Source organism: Aedes aegypti, chromosome 2 (assembly GCF_002204515.2).
Source record: "Aedes aegypti strain LVP_AGWG chromosome 2, AaegL5.0 Primary Assembly, whole genome shotgun sequence".
Lineage (NCBI taxonomy): Eukaryota > Metazoa > Arthropoda > Insecta > Diptera > Culicidae > Aedes > Aedes aegypti.
In genome coordinates, this window is record NC_035108.1 from 205,532,225 (window position 1) to 205,550,581 (window position 18,357).

Below are 18,357 nucleotides of genomic sequence, written 5' to 3' on the forward strand. Positions count from 1 at the left end.
GAAATGTCCCCAAACTGGCCCTGGCGTAACCGACTACCATGTTCCGGAACGGTCCACTTATTCAAATTATGTTGAATTGATGACAATCGACCATTATCTCACGTTTCGAATAAAATCTTTAGAGTTGTAGCTTAAACAAATAAAAAAATAATCACATTTCCCGAATTGGGCACCCTCGTGACCCCAGTACAACCCGAAATATCTCCGGCATGGTTCCGAATACAGAATTGTCCATTTATGACAAATAACTGAAACCTTTTTAAAGTAAACTGAGGGTAGTTTCAAAAAAATCGAATGGAAATTGACGAAATGACAGCTGTTTGAAAATGCCTTGTCGCAGACTGGTAACGTAAATGTTAAGCACCACGACTTTAAAAATGTTGATTTTTTCTGGAAAACCCAGGATCTCTTACGACCACAGACATCTCGATTATAAATGTGTTTTAGTACACTGTGCTACTTCATACCTCCACCTTACCTTTCTTTCATCGAAATGTAAAATAAAAGACGGTCCATTAAATTTTGCAATTTTTTTGCCGGATTTAATCCTTTTTTTCTCGATTTATCATTTTTTCAGTATGTTGTTTTTGCTTCTTTTCTGATGTCCATCCACTTCTAGTTGAATCGCACACGCGGCAGAGAAACGAACGGTCTCTTGTATCTAACGATTTTTAAAGGTTTTATTTTAAGAACGAGTCCTCGGCGTTTTCATCTCGAATGTACCGTGCATTCTTATAATTTTTCGCTTCTTGGAGCTAACAAACGTGTTATTTTTCTTCGATATCTTTATTACTAGTACATTTTTTGTTTTCATTTCTTATTTAAGTAGTTTATTTTATCATTCCTTACTGATTATTAGCTTGATTTTATATAACTGGTTTTGTTGAATCATTTTCTTCACTCCTTCAATCGTGCTTTCGCCTATTTTACCTTTTGCTGTTGCTTTCTGGCCTTCTAGGTTGTTACAAGGTTTTCATTCGCATATCTTTGCTTCTTCTGTGAGTTATTAATATTTGGTTGAAAGAGGGGTTAGATATTGTTTCATGCTTTTCTTATTAAAATGATATTTCTACGCTTCAAAAAACATCGATATAAAATGCTTAAGATTTTTCTCCCTTCGACTGCATTGTTATTAATTGTAAATGTATGTAAATGTGTACGCAATGATGTGTTCGTTTTCAAAAATCTTCTTAAAATAAAAATCGACGGAGCGCGTTTGGTGCGCCTGTTCCAAATACTAAAAATATCATTGCTCGTGACTATCTCTCTGGTAAAGCAAACACAAAACGAAAATGTAACACGAAAGATATTAGAGCGCGAAAAGAAAAAGAAAACCAAGACCAAAAATATGGTACGCGGAAAATAAGATTTAATCTCGTTTCGCGACTTTCATGCTCTGACTAAACATCTGATGCCTTCATATTCTCTTTTCCTTTTCTTGCTAGATATTATGTACCTTACTTAAACACTTTTTTCCTCTACTGTTGCTGATTTTAAGTGATTTTAAACGGATAGTGTATTTTTCCTTAGTATTTTGTGTAAATTTGTTCCTTCCGGAATTACTATCTCTTTAATTATTAGCAAATCAAAAACTTCTTATTTTGAACCAAACCGAATATTGGTTGTTTTGACGTTAGACGATGGTTTCCGTATATCTTCTTTTTTTGCCGAGGATGATTCGAATGCGATCGCAATTTATTACTAAAAACGTTTCCTAATCTCTCGGGCGCGATTCCCGAGGCAACATAAGACGCGAATTTTAAATTTCATAAAACGATACGAAAAAACAATACAGTGTGTTACAGAATTACTTGCACGGGGATCTTCCTGTTAGTAGTCGTTGACCTACCGTAGCGTGGAGTGAAACGGGCACTTCTAACGGTGTGAGATGAGTCGGTACCACGACAATCGGCAAGCAATTGGGTCCGGAACCGGTTCGACTTTGTCCTCCCAGGATAGCAATTAAGCCTCGCGATGTTGAAAGGCCTCCACAACGAGACTGTGCATTGATTGATGGTGATTGTATGTTGATGTGTTGTTCTTGTTGTTGGGTGTTTCTTATGATCGTTTGTTTATGTGGGGTAGAAGACTCCATCGACGGTTCGTTCATGTTGTTGCACCAACAGCCGGCTACCAATGATTGTTTGTTCCTTTACGTGGTTGCACTACTGTTAGGAGGATCGCTTAACCAGCTAGCGAACGACGTCCTATGTCCGACCTAACCCGATGTGCTGCTCCGCCGCACTACTCTTTCAATCGAGCTGCTGCTTTAGCTTTTATTTTTTGGTTGTTACTATGCTTTTCCGATTCGATTCAAAATTTAAACATTTTGCCGTTTCATAACACGATCCAATATTCAATTTGGTTGTCAATTGAATAGTTACATTTAAAATAGTATAGGTTTTTATACTTTTCTATATTCTATGGGTTTTGCTTTCATGTTGACGCACATATTGAGTGACTCTATCCCAAGAGACGTAAGGAAACACACCGGGAGTTTTTGGTTGCAGTTACTCCCTTCATTGATGTTTTGGGATGTTTCATGACGTTGTTGTGTGGAAAATGCGTTCTCTGCCTTGCGAGTTTTCGATGCGAGTTGTTTATGCGGAGCTTTCGGTAGTGGTATTCTGGACAGCGTTGTTGTTTCCGCCAGCTCCTGCATCGGTCCTGGGTCTCTGACCACCTCGTCCACCTCGACGCGGGAAGCGACCACGACCGCCGCCACCGCGTACTGGGTTCATACGGCGAGGTTGTTCCGGTCCGTTCTGTTGGTAGTCGTTCTGATAATCGTTACGATATCCACCTCGTCGTGGGGGTCCTCCGGGGCCACCCATACCTCGTCCACCGTTGTGATAGTTACGGCGGAAGAAACGTCTCGGGCCACCGCCACCACGTCCACCTTGACGAGGTCCGTTTTGACCGTCCATCATTTGATTTTGGTCCATGTGTCCATTGTCGTTCATTGGGGGACCATCACGACGTGGACCTCGCGGAGGTGGACGATACGAGTAGGCATAACCTCCACGTCCACGAGGACGGAATCCACGGCGCTGTTGAAGTGGTTGCTGCTTCATCTGATGCTGTGGAGGTTGTTGTTGTTGCTGCTGTTGGGGTTCACCATTTTGCCCTTCCATTTCATTGTGTTCCTCCAGTGGTTCGCCGTCCTTGGAGTGTGGTCGGCGTTGGCCACGCTTCTGCCACCACTGTCGGTATCCACGACGTTTTTCGGCGGCATATGGACTTCCCTTCACCGGTTCACCCTGGGGACCGGTTACGTTGGCTGCCTCGTTACCCTTTTCTCCGATGACAACGTCAAATTCAACCACTTCACCATCACCGACAGAACGGACGGCTTTTTTGGGGTTGTTACGTGCGATAGCTGACTGATGAACGAAGACATCTTCTTGCGTATCGCCACGATTGATGAAACCATAACCGCTCTTTACATTGAACCATTTTACCACACCGGTAACCTTGGTAGCAATCACTTCCTTTTGCTGTTGTGGGACTGCAGGTTTGTTGGCCGGAGGTTGTTGTTCCGGTTGCTGTTGCTGCTGTTGTTGAGTTTGCTGTTGAGGCGGCTGCTGTTGTTGTTGCTGCGGCTGCTGCTGTTGCTGCGGCTGTTGGGGCTGCTGTTCTGGCGCACTTACTGCCTGCTGGTCAGCCATGTTGTTATAGCTCTTCCTGCTAGTTCGGTTTACAGACGGCACTACACTTTTTCGAATTGGAAAAACTCAGATGTTGGTATACCACTGGACAATGACTATTTGATGTTGCGTTCTGGTTGTTATGATGTAAAAATTAACGTTATAGTCATGCTATTTTGGATCGTATTTTCGGTGAATGTACGGATTTTATCTTCCCATTAGTAAGCACAGTCACATTTTTACTTTTTCACCAAGGCAGCTGCTGGTACCGCATGTTGGAACACACGACTTTGATAGAACGGAGCAAAGAATTTTTCTTGTTACCCTGTGCTCAGTTCATCATACAGGCCGTCTCATTCTAAAGGCCCCATTTCGTTCCATTGGTGCGAAAGAAACATCACATCGGACGTACGTCGTAAGGTAGAGCCGGCTACTGCGAAAACTGCATACCCGTCATGCGTGCTGGGCGGAGCTGTCACTGTCAATTTTGACAACGTACGAGCGAAACGGAGCGAAGCAAACTGCAATAATTTCGTTTTGCTCGTTTCTGTTGGATTTGGTTGAGCATTTTGAAATGATCGTTATGTTCAGAGTGCATAATATGAATAATCATACAAATCGAGAGGGATTCGCGATAAGGGCCTATCTGACAAATCAATAACAATGAGAAAATAACCAATGAAATTTTCATGTGCAATTTTTAATCCCAATTGGAGAAAATATACTCAAACTTTAACCTTTTCACTTTAATACACATTTCATAAACCTAGATTCCAGATGCGCCCATCACTTTGATAAACAAAATCACAGGCGTAATCAATACAGTGTGTGGTTTTGCATGAGGTGAAGTTCCGTCTTCTACAAATTTGCGTTTTTTGAATAGTTAAATTATCGATAGGGGAAAAGTTCAAGTGCAGTGAATAGACAATCAAGCTACAATTTCAACGCTATAGTTTCTTAAATTGTGTACATTTTGTCAATTTCGCCTAATTCGCGAATCTATCTAGAAATATATTTTTTTCGTTCTAATACAAGTTTATTGAAAAATAAAAATGATAGATATAACAAAAATTGTATGTTGGCATAGGCGCCAACTTTAGGGGGCGATGCATTTTTCACTCTCATTAATTTTGTCAAAAAATACGAAGAGGAGCTACTAAGCGCAATTTAACTTCAAGTAACGTCAAATAATTAAAAAAGCACAATGAATATACATATTATTGTGCATTCAGATTAACTTTATATCGAAGTTCATAAGAGAAATGAATTATCACCAACAAAAGTTCGCCGAAGTTCGGGGTCGGCATTCGAACGAAGTGCTACACCGACAAAGGCAATCCTTATTTGTCGTTTGACTGCCGAACTTCTAGGGTATCCGTCCTATTATGGAGGACTTAAGCATGGTGTTGAAATGTAAATCGTATTACAGTGTCCAAAACCTAAATATTATATAATTTTGAAATGTAAAGTGTTAAAACTATCCTTTATCTGGAGTATAGTGCAGTAAAAAATTTGGAATCAAGCATACATTTTTTTACCATAAATCTGAAGCTCTTCCTCTGTCCTATTATTGCGGTATACCAAAAATCATATATTCTATTACATTCATTATACTTTCAATGCCACACAATGTTCGAGCATTGAAATTATGCTCCCTCCATGTTAACGACACTGCACGGTACTGTCAGCTTGTGTGACTTTGGACATATCTATAAAGAAACTAATTCCTTACTTTATGTCACGATTGGAAAACAAATCAAAAGAATCGAATGATTTTCTGCCGGTTTCGTCTCCTCTTCTGTCGAAGCTGCACTGAAAACATTCTACAAGCTCGATCAATGTGTTTCACACGTGAATTTTCACTAATTGTAAAACACATTAATCGATGGTGTAAAACCAGTCGCTATCGACAATCGAAATTGAAATGTAAAATATATTAATTTACAAACTATCATAAGCTTTGGTGTACTGTTTTTCAGCGATTCCATGATTTTCTGATACCAGGCACCCATTACGAGCGCCCGGTTTATCCAAAAATAACATGTTGTTAAACATGTCACGCGTGAATGGCAAATTTGAGTCCTTGTCATGATAGGCAAACTAGTTCTACTAGTGAATGATATCACCATTGTAAAGCACGTTCAACTTACCTTACCAGTCAGGCTAAGGCCTGGGTGGCCTCTGCTGTACGTAGGAGACGTCTCCATTCGACTCGGTCCATGGCTGCCCGTCGCCAGCCACGCATTCTGCGGATTGTCCGCAGATCGTCCTCAACTTGATCGACCCATCTTGCTCGCTGCGCACCACGTCGTCTTGTGCCGGTCGGATTGTTTTCGAGAACCATTTTCACCGGGTTGGTATCCGACATTCTGGTGACATGCCCGGCCCACCGCAGCCTCCCAATTTTTGCGAGGTGGACAATGGTTGGTTCTCCCAGCAGCTGGTGCAATTCATGGTTCATCCGCCTTCTCCACGTTCCGTCTTCCATCTGCACTCCGCCGTAGATGGTCCGCAACACCTTCCGTTCGAAAACACCAAGGGCGCGTTGATCCTCTGCACGTAGGGTCCATGTTTCGTGCCCATAGAGGAGTACCGGTCTAATCAGCGTCTTGTAGATGGTCAACTTCGTGCGATGGCGAACTTTGCTCGATCGGAGCGTTCTGCGGAGTCCAAAGTAGGCACGATTTCCAGCAACGATGCGTCTCTGGATTTCTCTGCTGGTGTCGTTGTCGGCGGTCACCAGTGAGCCCAAGTACACGAATTCTTCGACAACCTCGATTTCATCACCGTCAATATGAACTCGAGGTGGGGGGCGTGCCGTGTCTTCTCTTGAGCCCCTCGCTATCATGTACTTCGTCTTTGACACATTGATGTTCAGTCCGATTCGCCTAGCTTCAGCCCTTAGTCGGATGTACATGTCTGCCATCGTCTCAAAGTTGCGTGCAACAATATCAATGTCGTTGGCGAAACCAAGTAACTGAACGGACTTTCTGAAAATCGTGCCACTCGTGTCTATCCCCGCTCTTCTTATCACACCCTCTAAAGCAATGTTGAACAGTAAACACGAAAGGCCATCACCTTGCCGTAACCCTCTGCGAGATTCGAAGGGACTCGAGAGTGTCCCTGATACTCGGACTACGCACATCACTCGCTCCATCGTCGCCTTGATCAATCTTATCAGTTTGTCCGGGAAACCGTATTCGTGCATAATCTGCCATAGCTGTTCTCGATCGATTGTATCATAGGCCGATTTAAAATCGATGAATAAATGATGTGTGGGTACATTGTATTCGCGACATTTCTGCAACACCTGGCGGATGGCGAATATCTGGTCCGTTGTTGCTCGTTCGCCCATAAATCCTGCCTGATATTGTCCAACGAATTCTCTAGCAATTGGTGATAGACGGCGGCATAGAATTTGGGAGAGTACCTTGTAGGCGGCGCTCAAAATTGTGATCGCACGATAATTGGCGCAATCCAACTTGTCGCCCTTTTTGTAGATGGGACACACGACACCTTCCATCCACTCCTCCGGCAATACTTCCTCCTCCCAAATCTTGGAAATAACCCAGTGCAGCGCTCTTGCCAGTGCATCACCACCGTATTTTAGCAACTCGCTCGGAAGTTGGTCCACTCCAGCGGCTTTGTTGTTTTTCAACCGTCTAATCTCCGTTTCTACCTCTTGGAGATCTGGAGGCGGAAGTCTTTCGTCGTCCGCGCGTGCTCCCAAAATTATTTCCGTGCCACCTCCGCTACTGGCCACATCACCATTAAGGTGCTCGTCGTAGTGCTGCCGCCACCTTTCGACCACCTCACGTTCGTTCGTGAGGAGATTTCCGTCACAGTCTCTGCACATGTCGGCTTGTGGCACAAAGCCTTTGCGCGAACGGTTAAGCTTCTCGTAGAACTTCCGTGTGTCTTTAGCGCGTAACAGCTCTTCCATCGCTTCGCGATCTCGTTCTTCTTGATGGCGCTTTTTTCTTCGAAAGATCGAGTTTTGTCTGTTCCGCGCCTGTTTATACCGTACCTCGTTCGCTCTCGTGCGGTGTTGCAGCATTCTCGCCCATGCTGCATTCTTCTCATTCTTCAACTGCTCGCATTCGCCGTCGTACCAGTCGTTTCTCTGATTCGGGGCCGCTGGACCTAGTGCTGCTGTTGCGGTACTACCTATGGCGGATCTTATGTACCTCCAGCCATCTTCAAGAGTGGCGGCGCCAAGCTGCTCTTCCGTTGGTAGGGCCACTTCCAACTGCTGCGCGTATTCTTGGGCTACTTCTGAGTCCCGTAGCCGCTCGATGTTAAGCCGCGGCGTTTGGCTTCGACGCGAGTTGTTCACCGTCGAAAGTTTTGAGCGCATACATACAGCAACTAGATAGTGATCCGAATCTATATTCGCACTGCGGTATGTGCGAACATTGGTAATGTCAGAGAAGAATTTTCCGTCGATTAGAACGTGGTCGATTTGGTTCTCGGTTAGGTTATCGGGTGATCTCCAGGTGGTCTTATGGATATCTTTGCGGGGGAAGAAGGTGCTTCGGACTACCATACCACGAGAGGCTGCAAAGTTGACGCATCGTTGGCCGTTGTCGTTAGATACGGCATGCAGACTGTTCCGCCCGATCACCGGTCTGTACATCTCCTCTCGTCCTACCTGTGCGTTCATGTCGCCAACAACAAGTTTCACGTCACGCGGAGAGCATCCGTCATAAATCTGCTCCAGCTGCGCGTAAAACGTCTCCTTCTCGTCGTCGGGTCTCCCTTCATGTGGGCAGTGTACGTTGATGATGCTGTAGTTGAAGGGGGCTGCAAAACGGTGAGTCGACAACTAGGAAGGAGCGTTCAACACAGCTCTGGTCCTCACAAGTTCCTACCTCACGCTTCCACGGGTCAAACGATGACAAAGACCGCCAGCTAAGGATTGCGTACTTAGCTGGTAGTGCAGCCTGGGCACTGTTGTCCTTCTGACATCAGCTAGATTGAGGAGGTACGTCTCGAGCGTCTGTTCACCAGGAGGTGCGGCTCAAACAGCGTCTGTTCTGGTATCCAGCGGCTGAGTAAGAAATGCTGAATCGCGCACAGCTTAATCCAAGGTGGTAACCCCATCAGCGCGATCGTCCTAGTGTTAGTTGGGACGTTAAACAGAGCTGGCACGATGGCGCTCCGGCGAGACAGGAGTGTTGGCGTAGGCCCAATAAGCCACCCGTAAAAAACCTTATTGCGAATAACATAGGAGATAATACGAAAGCACGTTCAAATCATGTGTAAAAGTCTTTGCTATGGATCTAAAGTCAATCCTCAACAGAATCACTAGTTTTACCTTGCCAATCGACACGACAGATTCACGTTGAATGTGGATCGAACGTGTGGATTATTTTCAGTGTGGTCAATGTTGTCAATGTCAATCACCGCATGACTTTATTATTATGAAAATTGCGATTCTATCCATCTTGTCATTTCATTACTTTCGTTACTCCCTTTCACTCTGAGTATAGGTATTGTATTCACCGAAAAAAGCCAATAAATTTTCATAATAACAATTCAATTTTCGTCTATTAGGGAATTAGGGGCATAATGGAACCGTTGAGCAAATGTCCGTTTTAAGGTGATTATAAAACGAAGCCAAACTTTGAATATTCATGAGCACAAGACTGGAGAATCTGTCAACAGTTCACGTTGAAAATCAATCAAATTGCTTGCTTGCTGGTGGTGACCAATGGGATAAAATTTCAACGCGGAGTGCTGTTTGATTCTCAAGTCTTGTGCTCTTGAAAATTTGAAGTGTGGCTTCGTTCTATAATCACCTTAAGAATGGCAATGTTTTCAATTTACCCCCGGCTAGTTTTCAAGTTTGATGTTAGTACGACGTGCTACATTCATTGATGATGATAAAAATCATACTATATGTCATACAAGCGGGATAGAAAATTGGGCCGAACACAAGGCTGGTAAAAAGGTATCGGGAAAAAATGAACACTTGCATGAAATTTAATGATTCCAATATATTTAATGACTGTCAATCGTTTCGATATACAAAAGGGCTCTCTCTCAATCAAAATAGCTTAAAAGAACCTCTCTGGGTTCGTTACTTTGCTCAAAAATTAGATTCTTCCACGGCCTTGCTTATATGTCAATTTGAAACTGAAAAAAACTTTCAATCAAATTTTGAAGGACGATTGAAGCAAAAAATAAACTTTTATACCGTCAAACATTTCAAATGCAATACAGATTTCATGCAGTGTATGAACTTTTGATGAAGTATGCATATTCTCAGATATTACATTTCGCCCGTATGTTCATTATGCCCCTAATCCCCCTAATAGGGGTCTATTTGAATAGAGAAGGTTTTACTACACATTGTTGATTTTTTGTTTTTGGCATGAATGTGTTTTTGTCGGCCAAATTGACAAATCAAAGCTATTGTATGCGCTCGTAGGGCAAACGCTCCTTTAGTGGAGGTAGTGTGTTTTAACATGTTTCGCGCCAATATAGTACTGTCTAATATTTTGCTAAGATGTACGATGCGAAAATGAAAACAGCGAATTTAATGAATGTTAAATTTAGTCTCGAAGCTATTCAAAACAATTATTTTGATAAAATTATTGCTCCTTTGTACCTGCATCAGTACCCATAGTGGAGGATCCCAAAGGAATTATGCTTATACATATGAATTATACATTTGAAAGATAGAAGAATTTGAAATCTATCGACTGATACGTTAAAATCACATATTTGATTATTTCATAAGCTGTTTTCCTTAGGTGCACCACTTATGAAATGTACCTAGTGCATCCTGATCCTGATGGATTCTTGGGAATCCTTCGTGACGAAGATGCAAAGATACTCGGTAATAATACATTTTCTTGATTACTATCAGGGCATTGAAACTACTTTTACATCAAACACCTCTGAAATACTACCCGAAATTCAATATTTCAATATTTTACTGTAATTTTTTTCCATTTGTGCTAGACTTTTATAATTTTGTGTTCATATTTTCATGTTCTTTTTATCAATATTGCGATGTTTATTAAGAACCTAGAATTTACTATAATTTTTAACCCAAATCCACAGAATTTATATACAGTAAAACCTCTATGAGTCGATATTGAAGGGACCATCGAGTTCCATTTTGAGAATGGAAATATCGAGTAATAGAACAGAAATCCTTTGGAAAGCGAAATTTGGTTCCTGAGAGAAATTTGGGTTTTATTATGGAATCCTGTTTCTGAAGGAACTCTGGAGGCGTTTCTAGTGGAACTTCAGGGTAATTGCTTGACGAACTCTAGAAATATTCCTGGAGAAACAAAAAAGGAAATTTGAAGGAACTCTTGGTGGAGCTCCAAAAGAATTCCCGGAGGAATTCTTGGAGAATATCTCCGGAGGAAATCGGTGAGGGAAATCCTCGGCCCCAGAGGAAATCTTTGTGAAAACCTTTAGAGGAGTTCTTGGGAGAAATTCTCGCAGAAATTTATGGAGAAAATCTCCAGAGAAATCCCTGAAGGAAATCCCCGGATTATTTCTTGGAGGCTCGGAAAAGTTCTTGGAAGAAATCCCCGGGGGTATTCCTGAAGGAAATCCCCTGAGGAATTCCTGGAATAAATCTCCGGAAAAATTCCTGTTGCAATTCTCCCAAGAACAACCTGGAACCTGGAAGAAATTTTCGGAAAAAATCTCTGAAAAAAAATCCCCGAAAGTATTTTTGGAGAAATTTCCCGGAGAATTTGTTTAATGAATTTTTGGAAGAAATAACCAGAGGAAATTCTGGACGAAATCCTCGGAGGAATTGCTATTGGAAATCCACTTAGTAATTACGTGAGCAAATCGCCAGAGGAGTTACTGAAGGAAATGCTCAGAGGAATTTTTGGACCAATCTCTTGAGGTTCTTCTGGAGGAAATTCGCGAAGCAATTCCTGGAGGAAAGCCTGGAAGAATTTCTGGACGAAATCCCCGGAGGAATTGTTATTAGAAGTCCCTTGGGGAATTCTTGGCGAAAATTCTCGAAGGAGTTCTTGCCGAAAATCCCCGGAGGAATTGCTATTTCAAATTCTCGGAGAAATTCCTAGAGTAAATCTCCGGAAGAATTCTATGAAAAAAAACCTTTGGAGGAATTTTTGGAGAAAATCCCCGGAGAAATTTCTGGAGCAAATCCCCGGAGAAATTGGTACTGAAGTTCTCCTGAATAATTTCTGGGGAACATCCCCGGAGGAATTCTTGGGGGAAATCTCTGAAAGGAATACCTGGAGCATATTACCAGAGGAGTTTCTGAAGGAATTCCTGGACGAAATCCTTGGAGGTATTTTTGGACGAAATTCTCAAAAGAAATCCTGGAAGATATTCCAGGAGAAGTTTCGGGAGGAAAAAAAACGCTAAAAAAAAAATGCTCAGTGGAATTCCTTAATGAATTTCTGGACGAAATCCCCAGAGAAAATCCTGGATGAAATCTCCGGATGAATTGCTATAGGAAATTCCCTGAGGAATTCCTGGAGAAAATCCCCTGAGGAATTGCTATTAGAAATCCCCTGAGAAATTCCTTGAGGAGTTCCTGGGGATATCGCCGGAGTAATCCTTGAAATCTCCGGAGGAATTCCTGGAAAAATTCTAGGATAAATTCCTGGTTTAAATCCCAAGAGTTTAAATCCTGGAGAAAACCTCCGGATTTTTTTAAGGAAAATCCTGGACGAAACCCCCGGAGGAATTGCTATTAGAAATCCCCTGATGAATCCCTGGAAAAAAACTTCTCCAAAGGAATCTTGAGGAATAACCCCGGAGAATCCTTGAAATTCCCGGTGAAATTCCTGGAGTGAATCCCCGGAGGAATTTTTGGGGGAAATCCCCGGAGGAATTCTATGAAAAATATCTGCAGGAACTTCTGGAGAAAACCGCCGCAGGAATTCCTGGACGAAATCCCTGGAGGAGGTTTGGGAGGAAATTCTCTCATGTGCTTCTTGAAGAAATACCCGGATGGAAACCCCCGAAAGAATTTCTACACTAAATTCCCTGAGAAATTTCAGGACACGAAAATCCACAGAGTAATAGTTATTGAAAATCCCCTGAGATAATTCTTGGAGAAAACTCCCGGAGGAGTTCTTTGAAAAATCGCTAGAATCCTTGAAATCCCTGGAAATATTCTAGGAAAAAATCCTGGAGAAAATTCTCGCATAAATTCCTGGTACAAATCCTAAGAGAAATTCCTGAAGGAAATCTTCGGAAAAATTCTCTGGAAAAATCCGCGAAAGAATTTCTGAGGCAAATTCTCAGAGGAATTTCTTCATGGATTTTTGGACGAAATCCCTAGAGAAAATCCTGGGCCAAATCAACGGAGCAGCTCTTGGAAAAATCTCCTGATGAAATCCTGGAGAAAATTCCCTGAGTAAATCTTGGGGGATATCCCAAGAGGATTCCTTGAAATCCCCGATGGAATTCATGTAGGAAATTTCCGGAGAAATTCCTGCTGCAAATCCCCAAAGAGCTGGTTTAAATTCTATGAAAAATCCCCGATAAAATTTCTGAAGAAAATCCACAATTCTTTATGAATTTCTCGGTAAAATCCTCAGAGAAATCCTGGACGAAATCCCGGGAAGAATTGGAAATGCTATTGGAAATCCCATGAGAAATTCCTGGAGAAAATACCGAAGGAAAAAATCCTCAGGGGAATTCTTGAAAAGAATCTCTCGATGCAATTTCTTGGCGGCTCTACCGGCAATTCCTTTCGAGCTCCACTGGAAGCTCCTCCGGAAATTCCTTTGTGAATTCCTTCAGATTTTCGACATAATTACTCCAGTAATTCCTTGTAAATCTTCCAGAATTCCACTAGGAATCCTTCTGGAGTTATTCCGAGAATTCCCCTAGATTTCCTCTGGGAAATCCTCCAGAGTTTCTCCAAGAAATCCCCCAAAGTTCTTCCGGGCAATTCTCACGAGTTTCTTCTAGTATTCCTTCAGAGTTCCACCTGGAATCCTTTCGGATTCCTCCAGGAATTTCTTACTTACAAAAATTCTTTAGGAGTTCCTCCAACATTTATTCTGGATTCCATCCAGCAGTTCTTTGGAAGTTTCTTCAATATTCCACCAGGAATTGCTTAAAAGTTCTTCCACAAATTCCTCCGGAGTTCCTTCATATTTCCTTTATGGAGTTACTCTAGGAGACGAAGTGCATTTGAACCTCCACCGAGAATACCTTCGGAGCTCTGCCGGGAATTTTCTCGAAGCTCCGCCGCAAATTCTATCGGAATTCCTCCGGTAATTCCTTTGGAGTTCATCCAAAAGAACATCCTTCGAGATTCTTCAGGGTAATCAATTCTGCTTTAGAATTTTGCTGTGCAATGGATCATTGAAGGTAGTTTTTGTCAGTGCGTACCGCATCAAAACAAAGGCGCCACTGTATATTCGATTGAACATTGTGACAGCATTACAGTTCTGGCAAACACACAAGGCTACGGTGGCGCTATCTATGCTTTTCATAGCGGCAGTTTTGGTTATTTTAATGATCCATTCACATTCGAAATGGTTCGAAAAAAAAAAGAACAATTACCGATGCGTGTGCGTGCGGTTTGGTCTGTTTTTTTACTGGTCTATTTAATTTTGACAGGTCCATTTTAGGTATAAATTTGGACCAAACAATGTACCACCGGTAAAGTTGCCCTAAGGAAGATATGGAGGAAGACTATTCAAACATTTTTAAATTTTGAATCGCCCCAATGCGCACTCTACGAAATACAGTGATATCCCGACCAGAACCAAATAACAAGATTATAACACATTTCTATCAGCAGTTGTTAAAAATAACAGAAGTTGATAAAATTTTGTTATTCAGATGGCTTTGTTCTCAACTTGTTATATTTTTAGTAACGAATTTATAACAAAATTTGTTATATTATTGACATCGCATTTATAAGTTTGTTGCAAATAACATCCGATGTCATAAACAGTAACACAGTTTGCAATAATTTTGTTATTTTGTAACATCCTTGCAACACATTCTGTAATAATTTTGATATAATTGTAACAGGGTTTGTTATATTTTAGTTTAATTTGATGCAAATTTTGTTAGAATTTTTGTTATTTTAACTACTAACGGTACATGTTTTATAACAACTGGTGATATAAAAAAATCATATCAGGTGAACACATTCTGTTATAATCTTGTTTCTTCCGTCTGGTCGGGATAAGACGATCGCAAGTTTCATGCAAAGGACATTGTCTAAAGTGCAATACACGATTTCTCGTTTATATTTCAACCCTATCATTGGAAATGAACGTAGCGCTACGCGCAGCGAACTGGACTATCGAAATTCATACATTTTACCTTATGAAAAATGGAACAAATATCGCAATACGAACGCTTTATGTATCGTTTTACCATTACTCCACACCAAGGCATCGATAGGCGCGGGGTGTACGCACGAGCCTATCGATCGCAAGGTCCTTGGTTCGATTCCAGGTTGCCACGAAAACAGTTTTTGTTTTCAAATTTCGGTTTCATAAGGTAAATTTATGAATTTCAACCCGATTCCTTGTGGCAAATTTTCATAAGGGGTTCCTATGTCTATCGATATCACGGGGGAACACGTTTTTGTCTCAAGCAGTCAAGCACTAAAATATCGTTATTAACTAAATAAAGGGTTGCTGGATCTATTTCATAAATATCATAGCACGTCTAGTTTTTGAGATATTGACTGTTGAAAATGCAAAATTTTTCTACTTGAGCCAACTTGCATGCAAGTTTACCAGCTTGTATAGCAATTTATTTGCTTAATTTGCCACAGAATTCAAACTGTTCATGTGCATTACAATTATTATCAATAAAGTTCATAATTCTTTTGGTGCTCAAAAGTTATTTTTTGCAATTCCGTTGCAAATCAGCCTACTTTTTATCAAGAGAATGGACAACATAACGGCCTACTTTCCCTACCGAAAAAACAGTGCTGAAAAGTAGCACTTTTCAGTACTGTTTTGGGAATTATCAAAATTACGTCCGATTGCATTCATATATTATTTATTCAATTGTCGGGTGGTAAATTACTGGACAATGCGTACCATTGGTACTTCGCGTAACTGCAGGTATACAATAGACTCCATTTGTGGTCCTAGCCTCTTGTTCAGTAATTCCTATTCCTACCGCCCCTTGGTGCCGCTTGGGGTACGAGTAACTGTAGGGAAGATCGGGTAACCAACACTGGTGGAACCTTGGTCGTATGCTGACAGGGAAAGGGGGCTCCTCTCTTCTGAGGGTGTAGCTTCTGTTCTGGAGAGCGTCTGTTCTCCATGTTAGGAGCGGCTCAAAACAGCGTCTGTTCTACATGTTAGGAGCGGCTGATCATCGTCCTAGTGCCAGCGTGGGACTCTAGACAGTGTTGTGCACGATGATCCTCCGGCGAGACAGGGTGTTGGTGCACGCCGTACAAGCCAGCCGTAAAAATCATCAGTACAGGAAGCATACAATTCAAATTTTTATCGGAACAATCGGCATAGACCCAGGCATCGAAAACGGACTAACGATTGGAAACTCGGGTCATGGAACTGTAAGTCTCTCAATTTCTTGGGAAGCACCCGCATTCTTTCCGAATTATTGAGGGTCCGCAATTTCGACGTCGTAGCGCTGCAGAAGGTTTGCTGGAAAGGGTCGACGGTACATACGTATAGGGATTTACCAGAGCTGCGGCAACAGACATGAGTTGGGCACAGCTTTTATCGTGATGGGCGAAATACAGAGGCGCGTGATTGGGTGGTGGCCAATCGAGAACAGAATGTGCAAGTTGAGGATTAAAGGTCGTTTCCTTAATATCAGCATAATCGACGTGCACAGCCCTCACCTAGCAAGTGACGATGACGATAAGGACGCTTTCTACGCGCAGCTGGAACGTGAAAACGACGGCTGCCCAAGCCATGATGTCAAAATCGTTATCGGAGATCTCAACGCTCAGGTTGGCCAGGAGGAGGAATTTAGACCGATTATAGGGAAGTTCAGCGCTTACCAGCATAGAACGGCCTTCGACTGATGGATTTCGCCGCCTCCAAAAACATGGCCATACGTAGTACCTACTTCCAGCACAGCTTGCTGTATCGGTACACCTGGAGATCACCCCAACAGACTGAATCGCAAATTGACCACGTTTTGATTGATGGAAGACACTTCTTGGACATTATCGACGTCAGAACCTATCACGGCACAAACATCGATTCGGACCACTACCTAGTGACGGTTTAACTGCGCTAACGACTCTCCGTTGTGAACAACATTCGGTACCGACGCCCGCCACGGTACAATCTGGAACGACTCAAGCTACCCGAAGTCGCAACTGATTACGCGCAAAGCCTTGAATCAGCGTTGCCGGAAGAGAGAGAGCTCACCGAAGCCCCTCTTGAGGACTGCTGAAGTAGTCTCAAAGTAGCCATTAACAACGCAGCGGAAGGTGCCATTGGAAGGAAATCGACGAGGAGCGTCAGACGGGTTTTGGACGAGAAGAATTCAGCGCGGGCGATGATGCTGCAGCAAGGCACCCGTCAAAACGCGGAACGATACAAAACAGAAGCGAAGACAGCAAACCCATATATTCCGGGATAAAAAGCACCGCCTGGAAGAGTTGAAGTGCGAAGAGATAGAGCAGCTGTATCGTTCTCAAGAAACACGTAAGTTCTACAAGAAACTCAATGCATCCCGCAAAGGCTTTGTGCCGCGAGCCGAAATGTGCCGGGATAAGGATGGAGGTATCTTGAAGGACAAACGTGAGGTGATTGAAAGGTGGAAGCAGCACTACGGTGAACACCTAAAAGGCGCAGAGGAGGAAGATCAAGACAGCAGGAGGAATGCCTTCATCAGTACGGCGGATGAGGGAGACGTGTCAACTCCCACAATAGGTGAAGTTAAGGATGCTATCAAACAGCTCGAGAACAACAAAGTACCTGGAAAGGATGGTATTGGAGCGGAACTTATTGTTTATTGTTTATTTGTTTATTGTTTATTTGGTACACCGTCTTCAGTTAAACTGTACAGACTGTTTTAACTAAAGTGGGTCCGGACAGGTTGGCCACTTGTCTGCACCGATTGATAGCCAGGATCTGGGATACAGAACAGCTACAGGGGTAGTGGACGGAAGGAATAATATACCCAATATACAAAAAGGGTGACAAGTTAGAATGTGAGAACTATCCAGCGATCACCATTCTTAACGCAGCCTTCAAAGTGCTTTCCCAGATCATCTTCCGCCGTCTATCGCCGGAAGTATTCAAGCCAATTTTGTGGACGGGCGATCTACGACAGACGAAATCTTTATGTTGCGGCACATCCTCCAAAAGTGTCGCGAATATCAAGTCCGTACGCACCACGTATTCATCGATTTCAAAGCGGCCTATAATACCATCCAACGCGAAGAGCTATGGAAGATTATGGACGAGAATGGTTTTCCCGGGAAACTGACTAGACTGATCAAAGCAACGAGGGATAGTGTACAGTGCTGGATGAATATATCGCGTGCATTATTGGACCCGTTTGAAACACGCAAAGGACTTCGACAAGGCGGTCTTTCCTGCCTCCTGTTCAATATTGCGCTAGAATGTGTTATGAAACGGGCGGGCTTCAACATGCGGGGCACGATCTTCAATAAATCCAGCCAGTTCATCTGCTTTGCTGACGACGTGGACATTGTCGGAAGAACGTTCCAGGTGGTTTCTGAACAGTATACCAGGCTGAAACGTGAAGCAGATCGGGTTGG

The 18,357-nt window shown here is 42.6% G+C and overlaps 1 protein-coding gene across 1 annotated transcript; it reads right to left on the minus strand.

Annotated features, from left to right (window-relative positions):
• Window positions 1-515: 515 nt before the first annotated feature.
• LOC5570335 (Y-box factor homolog) lies at window positions 516-3,956 on the minus strand. The gene has a single exon (XM_021843784.1). The coding sequence runs from the start codon at window positions 3,666-3,668 to the stop codon at window positions 2,601-2,603; it is 1,068 nt and encodes a 355-aa protein (XP_021699476.1). The 5' UTR covers window positions 3,669-3,956; the 3' UTR covers window positions 516-2,600.
• Window positions 3,957-18,357: the final 14,401 nt, after the last annotated feature.

Coding starts and splice junctions, on each gene's coding strand:
- LOC5570335 (XM_021843784.1), bottom strand. CDS start 3,668: ATGGCTGACCAGCAGGCAGTAAGTGCGCCAGAACAGCAGCCCCAACAG.